Source organism: Monodelphis domestica, chromosome 5 (genome assembly GCF_027887165.1).
Source record: "Monodelphis domestica isolate mMonDom1 chromosome 5, mMonDom1.pri, whole genome shotgun sequence".
NCBI lineage: Eukaryota > Metazoa > Chordata > Mammalia > Didelphimorphia > Didelphidae > Monodelphis > Monodelphis domestica.
In genome coordinates this window covers 184,950,879-184,964,407 of record NC_077231.1, presented here as the reverse complement: position 1 = coordinate 184,964,407, position 13,529 = coordinate 184,950,879, and the positions used below count along the sequence as shown (strand labels likewise).

Sequence of the window (13,529 nt, the reverse complement as noted above, 5' to 3'; positions counted from 1 at the left end):
GGTCCAGACAATCTGGGCTACCAAACAGCAAAACCATTGATCCAGCACTACAAGGTCTGAACGCCAGAGATCAAAGAACAAAGGATGATATGAAAATATTCATAACAGCTCTTTTTCTTTTTGTGGTAGCATAGAATTGGAAATTGAGTAGATGCTCATCAATTGGAGAATGGCTGGGTAAGTTGTGGCATATAATTGTGATGGAGTATTACTGTGCTATAAGAAATTGGGGGATGGGGGGGTTGAGAAAGGAAAAAAAAACACGGCAAGACCTATATGAACAACACAAAGTGTAGTGAGGAGGAACAAGAGCTTATTGTGCACAGTACAGCAATGTTATAATGTTGATCAATTGTGAAAGTTTATTTTCTCTAATAAATAGAGCAATCCAGGACAATTCTAAAGGACTTATGATGAAAAAATGCTATCCACCTCCAGAGAGAGAACTGATCACATCTGAGGGCAAATTAAAGTATAATTTTCTCACTTTCATCATTCATTTTTTGCTTTTTTGTGATGGCTAATATGGAAATAGATTTTGCATGATTTTACATGTAAAACTGATATCATGTTTGCCTTTTCAGTGAATGGGAAGAAGGTAGGAGGAAGAGAATCTGGCATTTAAATTTAAAAAGAAAAGAATGTTAAAAATAAATAAAAATAACTTATCTTTAAAAAACATTCTTTAGAGTTTGTTTTTTTTTACTAAAAAGAAATTGTTCTGAGCTAAGTATTTTCGAATAACTGAGGCCAATTTTTTAACTGGCAAAAGGTTTCTGACACAAATCTCTGGTATACAGAGGGAGAGGGACACATTTCTGAAGTGAGTGAAGTTTCCAGCAACATATTTAAATAAATGTCAGTATATTTCATCTCTTAAATTAAGATTTTTCAGAAATAATTCCAATCTATATCCTTTGCACAATGCACAATTTTGAGAAGCTTATAATTGGCTTATTTGGTTGAAAACTGGCATAGAGGGCTTTGGCAGGTAAAGGGAGAAAACTAGTGACAAAGAAGATCACCTAATTTTTTTCCCTAGTAAATAAAGCTAAAAATTGGTTTTCACTCCCTTTTCTCTTTAAAAGACAAACCCAAAAAAGGAGCAAAATACTTTTCATTTTTTAAAAAGTTAAAAAGGTTAATTAAAATAATATTTCTCAAATGTGCCACTAATATGTAACATCACAAAAAACCTAGCAAGGGCATTTCAGTGATCTGTTTTCATGCTTCAAACATTTTGAAATGCTAAGATCCACGGCACACTTGTTTCCTAAATTGGATTAAGAAACAATTTCATATTCTAGGCTTTCAACCTTATAACAATGCCCGATAGACACTTCATTACACATACACAATTACCATGATGTTTCCTTTAACAAGTCATTGAAAGTTCTCATGAAATGAGTCTCCATGTTGACAGGTAACTTTTGTAACTTTTTTTTTTTTTTTAGGAAATACAGTTATGTCGTAAAACTGTTTTTCTTATTTTCTTCATTCCAATAACCTTTTATACATTCTGTTCTTAAATTTTATCAAGAACATAACACTTATTAGGTATCCAATTTAACTTCTTATCATTTCAACTCAATCCTGATCAATTCAATAAACAAACTGAGACTACCCAGTCCTAAACTTCTACTTAGGCAAAGTTTATTTAAGGTATTCCTTTATTCTCCCATCCTTAAAAACTCTCTGGGTATTCAATGCCCACATGCTGTCCCACTAAAGCGTAGGGTGTACCACAGAGGGCATCTCACTGAAGAACATCCTAATGACAATGTTTGAGGCTCAAGATATGACAGAAAGACAGATTGACTTTGGTCTACTTATGGACTTAGAACACTGTTAATTGTAACTCCCCACCAATGGCTCCTCTCAGCTGTTCTCTCCTTCAGCCAACTAGCCCCAAGGTGTTTGGCGTGGGTGGCCTGGGGAAGAGGCGAAAAGCCCACATTCCACAAGATGGCCAATAGTCCAGAAAGTTGTCTGAATATGAACAAAATCTATCTCTTAGTCCCAAATGACTTACTCTACCAGTGCTCAACTTTTCTCCCAAATTTTTAGGGCAAGTGAGAGTTATCTGAGGGTAAAGCCGTCTTTTCTCTGCCCTTGACTGTCTGTGCTTCTGTCTTCTTTTGGTTCGGATGTCCATACATGAAGTTTACAGACTCCTCAAAGGCACCATTTCATGGGAGGTATTTAAGGTGGAGCACCCTATCATGAGGACATTACTGACTCTGGCAGGGGAGAAATGCTCAACTAGGTCCTCATGTCCAGGGGGTTAATAAAACCTGGAGATCTTTACAATTTCAGTTATTAAACTGTATTGAATAAAAAGCTATATGATACCTAGTTCCTGTTACATTTGTCACCAGTGTTAGGAAAAAGTTTATTTTGCTGAAATCAATCTTGAAGAAATAAAAAAGTTACTCTTATTCAGAGCAAATCCCAATACACATAACAAATATGAAGATGCTCATATATCATTATTAACTCCAATTTCTGACTGTCTACAATTTGCTAGTTTGTTTTTATCACCATCTTTTCCTAATAATAACAATTATAAAATTATAATCATAAAATAATAATCAATAAAATTTCTTTCAACATTTACTATGTGCTGAAAACTTAAGGTGCTGAGCACTTTATAATGATTATCTCATTTGACCTTCACAACAACCCTGGAAGGTAAGTGTTGTTATTATCCCCATTTCATAGATGAGGAACTAAAGTAAACCAGGTCAAGTGACTTGCCACAGATCATACAACTAGTAAATGTCTGAGGTTAGATGTGAACCCAGGACTGCCTCACTTCAGCCCCAGAACTCTATGCATTGTGGCACTTGATAAGTTGGGGAAGAGGAGAGAGGAATATATTTTTCAAATAGGAGCCTATCAAAGTATAGCTCCAGATAGAAATAAAAAGAATTCAGGGCTGGGAGAAAGGGAAGCAAATCATATAAATAGGTCCTTTGCTATTGCTCTCCAAGTGTGAAAGGGAAGAAATAAGTTTATTCTGTATATTATTATTACTCTGAAACAGGCAGGTGGCATATGGGTAAATGAATTATGCATAAGTGAATAAATTATGACTTAGATGTCAATACAATTTATGTATTTTTAGCATTAATAAGTATACAATATCACACACTGATGAATTGCTTATTTCTAGAGACTCATTACTTCTTTGTAGATCTCTGGGGCACTACTTGGTCCATAGGAAGTATGAGTTTACTAAGTGGACCTTAGTGGCCTGAGAGAGTTCAATGTAACCTCCACCCATTCCACCCCCCCAAATGAGCAATTTAATTGTCTTCTCCCACAGCTTATGTCATATAATGGAAAGTAAAACTTGGGTAATATATAAGCACCAGTGAGCCAGTCAATGCTTAATTCCTTTAAGCATTTATATTTTTTAAATTTGAACTATTTTGGATGGAAATTTTTCAAAAATTCATTACATTTTCTCTACTTTCATAAATAAGAATACCCTGAAACTTTTATTGATGACTTGGGGTCACCATTATGACCTTCAGTTACTTTACTAAGTTTAAGATAATTTTCTTTTCCCTCTCTGTGTTAGAGGTTTTTTCTTAATCCTGCCAAAGCAGCAACTGCCTCTTAAAACTCTCTTCCTTCTCCTGTGGCCTGAGAAATCAGATCACTGAGAAGTCAGAACTATATAAATTAAAAGTTAATAACTCTAAACTATGATCTAAATCACACCACCTTCCTTCAATAAAGTGTATTTTGTTAAGGCTTTATAGTGGTCATTTCAGTGATTCAAAAGCCTGTTTCATGATGGGAAAAAAGGGGGACAAAAAGGATACTCCTTAGTTCTAGGCTGTGCTTTTGACAGTCAAAATTGTTAGAAGTCAGACTAAAACTGGGAAAGTCTAACAGAGCTGCTTTTTTATTTTGCATTTCTCTAAAAAAGTCACTGAGATCAAATAGCCACTCTGTGTAATGTCTACTTCGAAAGGATAAGTCAGCATTATTTTTAAGAATGGCTAGCATATGTCTTGGATGACACAATCCTGCCTACCTACATGATGGTGGATATTTTTTAAAAATAGATAAGTATCGTGTTTTTCATAAGCAAAAATATCCCCAGAAAGCCTACTTATTCAAGGCAATTGGGAAAAAGATTTTTAAAGAAGGTAAAAATAATTCACCATGTTTATCTCATCATAAACCTATGTTTTATAAAGTAGACTCAAAGTTTACTAGGATCACCAGTCTTAAGCCTGGAGAGAGGTCTCTTTTGTGGGAAGGAATGCCCCTTTTCAGGGAATCCCAATCAGTGACACTCTATTGTTACTTTTCTTTTTCCCATCTCTGCTATTTGCTTTTTCCCTTTTGAGGTTTATGAATTTCTATATCCAAAGGTGTGAGTGTATATTCAACTTTTTTTTTGTCTGTTTCAGATAAGAGTAAGGTTTATCTTATATCTATTCCACCCACCCCTTCCTCTATGTTTATATAATCTCACATGTTCCAATCAGGAGAGAAAACAAGTTCCAATTGTTTCTTCCATGTTGTATTTCTCTTCTAATTTTCCATTCTCCTTCCTCTCTTAAACCCCTCAGAATAAAACTAATCCACCTTCAGGCCTTCTGTTTTTCTTATTAACTCCCTTAATACCCTTTGAAGGTGTTAAAGTTCAGAAGGGACATTTGTTTCTTATCTTCTATTAGAATTTTAGTACTATATCATGATATAGCTTCTTCTAGTTGTTTATATAAATTTAGCTCTCTAGGTTCCTATAAACTCTTGGGTTTGTATTTTAAAGTTTCATACTCATGTCTGGAATTTTTATCAAGGATGCTAAGAAGACCTCCCTTCCATTAAAAAGCCAATTTTGTTCCATTTAAGATTATAAGCAGATATGTAGGGTACATTATTCTCGGTTATAAACCTTATTTTTTACCTTTTGGAATATTGTATCCCAACATCTCCTCTGGTTTTTAGTAGACACTGTCAAATCTTATATTAATCTGGCTGTGTACTTGCCCTAATTCCTTCTGGATGTCTGCATTATTTATTCTTCGATATAAAAGCTCTGGATGTTGTCCATGACATTCCTGGGATGTTTCCCTTTAGAGTTCCTTTCAATGAGATGATTGGTGGGTTCTTTCTATCTTTGTTTTCTGTTTCTAACAGATCTAGGCAATTTTCATTCATGATTTCTTGAAACTAAATGTTTAGAATATTAAATAATGGATTGGGGGTAGTCCAATGATTCTTAAATAATTTCTCCAATTGTTTTCCAGAGAAGTTTAAAAAAACTAGATTTCCTAATTTTTTCATTTTAAAATTTAAAACATTTTCTATGCTTTCACTGAAGTCATTAATAAAAATGATGAAATCAGGGCCCAAGATAAATTTCTTAGGGCACTCCATTAAAAGCTACTCTTTAAGTTGACATTAAATTATTATGATTACTCCTTTGGTCCAGCCTTTCAAATAATCCTCAGTCCACACAACTGTACTATCATTTAGCTCATATTTTTCTGTTTAGTCCATAAGAACTGCACAAGAGAATCTGTGAGATGTTTTGCTGAACTCTAGGTAAATTATATTTGTACCTTTGTCCTGATCCATCAGTCTAAATGAAGCTAATCTGCCATACTCTCATCTTAACAAAGTCATGCTGGATTTTAGGGCACAAGGATTGCCTTCTGGGATGCTCATAACAGAAGTCAAGCTCTAACTTTCAGAGTTCACACTCCTCCCCATTTTCAACTAAGAATCTCTAATGTCATTTTTCTTGATACAGCACTAAAAATTCAGCAGTTATATTTCTAAGTTCCTTCAGTGCTGTGAGATATGATTTATTAAATTCTCGTATCTTGAAATCACTGAGGATAACCAGATATTCCTTTCGCATCTTCTCCTGCAAATTTAATACTTCACAACTAAAGTATCAACTCCACATGATTCAATAAACATTTAGGATGCACTCACTATTCTATATATCCCCATAGAAGAATTCCTTTCTTGAATTATTGTAGCCATATGAAAAAATAAAAATTATATTATTATTAACTAATAAAATCCAAATTCATAGACATTAAATACATGAGCTGAAAGAAATGTTTAAGAGGATTAAATTCATCCTTGGTATTTTGCTCATGAAGAAACAAAGCTAATCATGGCTAAGAAAGCTATGTCTTTTGCTCCCTAATAAGAACTACAACAAAACCTTAAAGCCTGATTTATTGATGTGTGTGTGAATATAAAAAATAGGAACCAGTTTTCAACTATGTGCTAGACAACATACATGAATTTAAACTTTGTATATGGCCCTAGCAAAGTTCTCTGCCAACAGAAATGCTTAAATAGATGCTTGTTGAATTTACTCTAGAAAATTACAGGAAATTCTAGAAAAGAAAGCCCAAAATGGTTTTCAAGAATAATCCTATCTTTATTTGTTGCAACTCTGAGAATCTATTGCCCAGCAATAATTATACTTTTTAATTCAGTCATGCAATTCACACTAAGGACTGATATTCCTAATCACGGATTTAATAGACATGGAACAAGAGCTGCCCTGGACAGTAAGTAGCTATGCAGTCCTACTGCTTCCTTTTAGAGACAAGGAAATTAAAGCCAGGAAGGTTGGGTGGCTATTTTGGAAGCATTAGAGCTGAGATTTGATTTCAGATCCTCTAGCTCATGAGCTAGTGTTGTTTCTACTATTTCTACTTTAAACACCTAAAACACTTTCTTCCTATAATTATTTTCTTTGGGGTCCTTTTTCCTATAGTGTTCTTGACCCAAACCCACTCAATGCCACTTGTTTAATGAGACAAAATATCAAATGTGCCTATTCAGTGTTACTTCTAAACCTCTGTTCCTGTCAAGATGTGTTTCCTGAGACCACAGTGTGAGACTCTCCAAGCTCAAACCACAATGATGGACACAGCTGGGCAGTGTTTCAAGCCAAGGGTCCTGCTGGGTGGTGTGGCCCCTAGGCTACAAAATCCATAAACCAGCTCCAGAACACTCTTTCGAGTGCTGACCCTGAACTCACACAAGCTTCCGATTAAGTTTCTGCTCTAAAGAAAAAATAAGTGAATGACCACGTAAGACCCAGCACCTCAACGTGGGCTGGCCCTGGTGCCTCTATACACTCTGGGTTTATTGTAGGCATGACGTTGTGGGCAGCCAACATGCCCTTGGATCTCCTAGCCAGCTCTGATAGGCATTTCTCAGACTTACTTTTGGCACGTGAGGATTGAACTCGACGGCTCTGTGAATGGCCTCCACTGCGTTCATCTCCGCGGTGCTCAGCCCTCGTCGGGATGCGGCCTCTGGAGAAAATCTGAAAGGCAGAGGGACAGACAGACGTGATTCACTTGGGGCTGTCGGGTAAAGCATCCAGAAAGGCAGATTTAGACACAGACACAGATAGACTCAAGGGCCCACGTCACCGAGCTGAGCCAATCACATACGCTTTCCAAACCTCCACAGTACAAGGAACCTCTGAGGGATCCCTTAGATGGAGGCCAATGAAAACCCCAGCAGAAGCAGAAAGCGAGCTTGCATCTAATTATGGCAGAAAGTAATTTCAGGCTGTCAATTTTCTCTCTCTAAATAACTACTCTAAGTTTCCTAGGAGGTACCTGCTTAGGTGGGGGGTAGGAGACTTAAAGGGGCGGACGATGTAGGAAAAAGAGAAAACTAGGTTACGTAAAGAGTGAGGATGTTAAAAACAGAATGGGGGGAAATTTTAATGGTGGTCCCCAACCCAATGTCAGTGGCTGTGTTGGAGTTAAGGTTGTTGGCAGCATCGGCAGCAAGCGGGTCTGCTTTCAGCTGTCCTGGCAGGGGGTGTGCATGCCCAAACTGTGGGCAAATCATCTGCCCCAGTGAATGAAAAAAAAAACCAGACCATGCAATCTCTTTCTCACCTCACACCCCACGGCTAACTCCAGAGCTGTACTTGGCAGGCAGACACCACAGGGAAAGCTGTGACAACCCCTAGCCCTGCCCTCCCAAGCTGGAGTCGCTGTGTAGGGAGAAAAGATGTTGCAGTAGGTACTGGCGATCTACAGGATAAAAAAAAAGAATGAAAGAAAATTACTTCGATCTTGAAGTGCACACACACTGAAAAGCAAACCTTTCTGAGAGCAGGAAAAGAAAACAGCCTCTGCCCTATATGCTTCCCAACTCTAGAGAGGACTGAATCAGGAAAATGGTAAGCCTCAGGGGAAACTGAAAAAAAAAACAATTAAGCTATTTTCTTTCACCTGCTGGTCATTCTTGGCTATTTAATAGAAAGACTGTGCCACACACCCACCTGCCTGAATGACGTGAGCAAACACCACCAGGGACACAGGCTGTCAAAATGAAGTGATGCTGGGGATGGGGGGGGGGGGGGGGAGGGAGGTCGTGACAGGGGTGCTAGTCTGTTAGATTGTTCTGAAGGGATAAAGAATGTGTGACACCCCCTTCCCCCAGGCCCTCTGCCATACTATGGGTTTTCATCAAAACCACTATCTGTCTTGGACTGGTGAAGGAGGAAGATAAGCAAAAAATGAAATAAAGGAAGGCATTTCATCCAAGTCCCAAGCAGGCCTTTTGCTATCTACTACTTGGCAACCATCACTTGGGAGGCACCAAATTTGATAAGTGTCTATAAATCCCTCTTTCGGGACTCACAAACACTTATAGTGCCCAAGGGAGATAGGTTCGTTTCTGCTAACAGTGAAAGAAAAGATCAGCAGACTTTGGAAAATGCATGCTCAGAAGCAGCAATCTCATAGACTAAGAGAAGCCTATGGTTAAAAGGGCTCAGAGCAACCCATCTCTGTAAATCGAGTCAGGCACTTAGCTCAGCAGAAGTTATGATTCACTTACTTGTCAGAGACAGCTCTTGCTTTGAGCAATGCAGCTGTGTAGCATATTGTTGCCGATTTGGGTAAGCTTATATCTGTTGGGGGGAAAAAGAAAGGAGGAACTCTTGTCAATTTTTGGAAACAACAAATATCTTTTAACACTGCTATTTTAATCATGCTACTCAAATATTAAACTATTAATTAATTATATTTTAAAAGTCTGAGGTATATTTAAGTTGTTTTATTCAAGTGCATTCCTGAAATTAATCTTTTGCAAATTCAGTATTGAAAGGCAACATTGTAGAAAACCTATTGTGAATTACTTTTTAATAGAATAATCATTTTCTAATTTATTTACTTTGGAAATCTAGAATTTCCTCTATCAGTTTTATTTAAAGCAGCTAATATCTACAAAAGAACAAACTCAAATAATAAATATGGGAAATTATTCTCCCATGATTTGCATTTTATTTAAAAAATTTTTAAATACTTTAAAATACTCAGTTAACTCCTTCCTTCCCTCCCCATTAGAGAAGACATCATTTGACAAAAAGATACAATATACATATATATAAAACTAGATATTACTTATGTCTATTCATCAGTTCTTTCTCTGGAGGAGGACATACATAAGTCATTCTTTACACAATATTTCTGCTCCTGTTACAATGTTCTCTTGGTTCTGCTTGTTTCACTTCTCATAATTTTATGTAGGTCTTTCCATGGTTTTTTTTTTCCCTGCCAAAATTAACCTGTTCATCATTTGTAGCAGTATGCCCTCAAAATCACATGCATAATTTGTTTAGCCATTCCACAACTGATGGGTATCCCCACATTTTCCAGTTCTTTGCCACCACTAAGGGAGCTGCTACAAATATTTTAGACTATATAGATTCTTTACACTTTTTCCTGATTATCTTATGAAATAAACCTAATAGTGGTATTGCTGAATTATAAGGTATGTTTAAATTTTTTAAAAAATTGAAATATACAGTTTTATAACTCTTTGAGCATAATTCTAAATGTCTCTAAAATGATTGGATCAGTTCACAGTTCTGCTAACAGTGTATTTGGGATAATTATCTCAGGGTTGCTTTAATTTGCATTTCTCAAATTAATAATGATTTAGAGCATTTTTTAAAATGGCTATATATAGTCTTGGTTTCTTCATTTAAAAACTGTCTATTCATATTTTTGACCATTTAGCAATTTGAGAATGGTTCATATTCTTACATTTGACAAAGTTCTTTATGTATTTTAGATATAAAACCTCTATCCAAGAAACTATAAAAATTTCCCCCAATTTACCATGTTCCTTCTAACCTGGCTACATTAGTATTATTTGTACAAAACCCCTTTAATTTAATGCACTCAGAAGCATCCATTTTATATTTCACAATGCTTTCTCTCTTGTTTATTCATAAATTCTTCTCCTACCATAAATCTGATGGATATGTTCCTTGTTCTTCTAACTTGCTTATGGCCTTTAAGCCTAGGTCATGTATCAATTTTGACCGTATCTTGGTAAATGGCATAAGATATTGGTCTATTTTTAGTTTCTGCCAGATGGATTTCTAGTTTTCCCAACTATTTTATCATAAAAGTGATTTTATCATATAAGTGATTTCTTATCTCAAAACTTGGATCTTTACTTTTGTCAAATACAAGATTACTGTAATCTTTTAGAACTGTTTATTGTTTATCTGTTACTGAAACAGCCTTGAAAGTATCTATATAAGTAAATTTTTCCTCAGAATAATAAACACATACTTAAAACCTGTAGCAAACATTATCTCTAACAGAGATTACTTAGAAGTTTTCCCTTTGAGATCAGGAATGAAACAAGGATGCCCATTATTACCAAAATTATTTAATATTGTATTAGAAATACTAGCAATAGCAATAAGAAAAAGAAATTGAAGGAATCAAAATGGGCAAAGAGGTAATAAAACTCTCTTTTCACAGACTACATGATAGTATAGATAATACATCCTAGATATTCAACTAAAAATTAGCTGAAACTATCAGTAATTTTTTAAATATCAGGATATAAAATAAACCCATATAAATCATCAGTATATCTATATTATACCAACAGTGTCCTATAAGAAAAAAATAGTATAAGCAATAACTCATTTAAAATAATAAGACTAAAATAACTAGATGTATATCTGCCAAAACCAACTTAGGAACTGCCGAAATATAATTATAAACACTTTTTTAGACAAATAAAATCAGATTTAAATAGTTGGAGAAACATTCATTGTTCACAGGTGGGGCAAGGCCAGTATAATTAAAATGACAATACCCAGTATTGATTCTAAGACAGAAGGTAAGGTGTTAAAAAAATGAACACTGCTCAAAAGATTTTTCTTTAGTGTTCAAATTTGTTATATGTTTCTTTCAGTTAGTTTTTAAGTGGTAGAAAAACAGAATCTGTGACTGGAAAGGACTTCATGGGAGATTTAACCTAGACCAGTTTAATCAATGAAAAAATATTTATTAAGTACCTATTATTTGCCAGATAATATGAATTCAAGCACAAAGAATGAAATGATTCCCATTTGCAATGAGTTTACATTTTAATATGGAAGCCAACAAGTGTGTGTATGTGTATGTGTATGTGTACACTCATACAATGTTCACACACAGGATTTAAATACAAGTTACCTATATGCCTGGGACTAGATGGCACAGTGTATAGAGTACAAGGCTTGGAGCCAGGAATATCTGAGTTTAAATCCAACTTCACACATTGACTAGCTGTTTGACTCTGGACAATTCACTTAACTCTGCCTCAGTTTCCTCATTTGTAAAATGAGTTGGAGAAGGGAATGGCAAACCACTCCATTATTTTTGCCAAGAAAACTTTCCTTGTCAGTCTCTTTCCCTAAGAGTGTCTACATGCCAAGACTCTTTTCTGGATCCTCCTTTCCCTCTATCATCTCTTACTTGGTTACCTCTTCAGTTCCCCTGGATTTAGTTATTATCTATATGCAGATCACACACATATGTGTGTGTGTGTGTATATATATATATATTACATAGTATATATTTACATAGTATATAATATATAAAATATCACATGGTAAAATTGAAATAATATAAAATACTATAAATATATAAATACTATATTATATACACATATATAAAATCAGCCTTAATCTCTCTCCTAAACATGGTCCTACTTTAATAATTTGCTTATTGGACATTTTAAACTGAATGTCCTTTATAAATCTCAAACACAACATATCTAAAACAAAACTTATCTTTTTCTCTCAAAAAAAAATTCACTATTTCTCCATTAAGGACCCTGCTGTTGATCAGATCTCGTAGGTTGACAACTTTAGGGTCCTCCTGAATGCCTACACCACCCCTCACTCCATAGATCCAAACCATTACCATATCTTGCCATTTTATGTCTATCCCAGGTCTCAACCTGAGCCCTTCCCTCTTATTACACAGCCACCAGGCGACATCAGGCCCTCATGACCCTTCCCTTTGACCACTGTTATTGCCTCCTCACTGGCTGTCCTGCCAAGAATCTTTCTGGTGTCCAGTCCACAGATGTTAAAGAGCTTGCCCTCAAGTGCTTGCAGGGACTTAATAATAATAATAAATATAATAATATATATATTATATATATATATAATATATATAATAATAATAAATATAATAAATAAAAATAATAATAAATGCTTCTTGTTTGATTAACTTACATATGAGAAAAGAGAATGAGATGGATGAGCCAAGGGTTATGGTGGAGATCAGGAAGACCTCGTGAAAGAGACAGTATTTACCCTCGACCTGGGCGGATGGACAGGTAGGTAGATATATGTGTGGTGGGGGTGGGAGTGACTAAAGGGCTAGAGGGCCATTTTTAGCATAATGAAGGGATGGATGCATCCAGGTAATAATAAATACCACCGGTGCTCTTATTTTTCCCCTGCCCTACCATTTTTAATGTTTTCCTCTCTAAGGATACATTTTATCTACTCTATATGTATTTTGTATGCATCCATTTATGGCATGTTGTCTCCCCCATTAGAATATAAGATCCTTGCAGACAGGGACCGTTTTCTGCTCCTTTCTTTCCTAAGCACTCAGCACACTATGTGGCATGTACTACACTTAACAAATGCTTATCAATGAACTGAATGAATCTGGGCACAGGTGGGAGACAGTCCTGGAAAGGGAAGGGGGCTGGTGACAGTGGTCCCTGAATCTAGGCTAAGGACATAATCCAATGTTCCCCAATGACTATTGGGGAACAATAAGAGTTGGGCATTAGAAAAGAGTCTGAAGCTGAATGAATGAATCCCAGTATATTTTACATGAAGTTTAGCAGTGTAAAAGCAATGGAACTGAGGCAAGTTGAAAGCAATTGTGCAGCAGCATTTTGACAAGCAGAACATTTCAAATGATGGTAGGAATTGGGACCTGTCTTCATAATGGGCATTCAAGGAAATCTAGCCATGGTGGATTTGGGTTGGTCTGGGTTTGTTAAGTCACATGTAAGTCCTTATAGGAAGAAATTGTTTCCTTTTGTAAATTTTGTGTCTATAAGAGGTGCTTAATAAGTATTTGTTGAATGAATTAATATGTTCTCTATGACTCTGTGAGGGTTCTGCTCCCCAGTAGCTTTTTGTTTGAGTTCAATTATATGCAAGGATTTATTAACCA

The 13,529-nt window shown here is 35.7% G+C and overlaps 1 protein-coding gene across 7 annotated transcripts in view; it reads right to left on the bottom strand.

Moving 5' to 3' along the window:
• The window catches only part of ST7 (suppression of tumorigenicity 7), a 300,665-nt gene that overhangs the window by 46,718 nt on the left and 240,418 nt on the right, over positions 1 to 13,529 (bottom strand). For all 7 annotated transcript variants that reach the window (XM_001364496.4, XM_056799579.1, XM_007504185.3 and 4 more), the window contains exons 10-11: positions 8,869 to 8,941; positions 7,228 to 7,330 (exon numbers count right to left, since the gene is read on the bottom strand). In XM_001364496.4, coding sequence (XP_001364533.1) covers positions 7,228 to 7,330; positions 8,869 to 8,941 — 176 coding nt within the window. The remainder of the gene's footprint in view (positions 1 to 7,227; positions 7,331 to 8,868; positions 8,942 to 13,529) is intronic.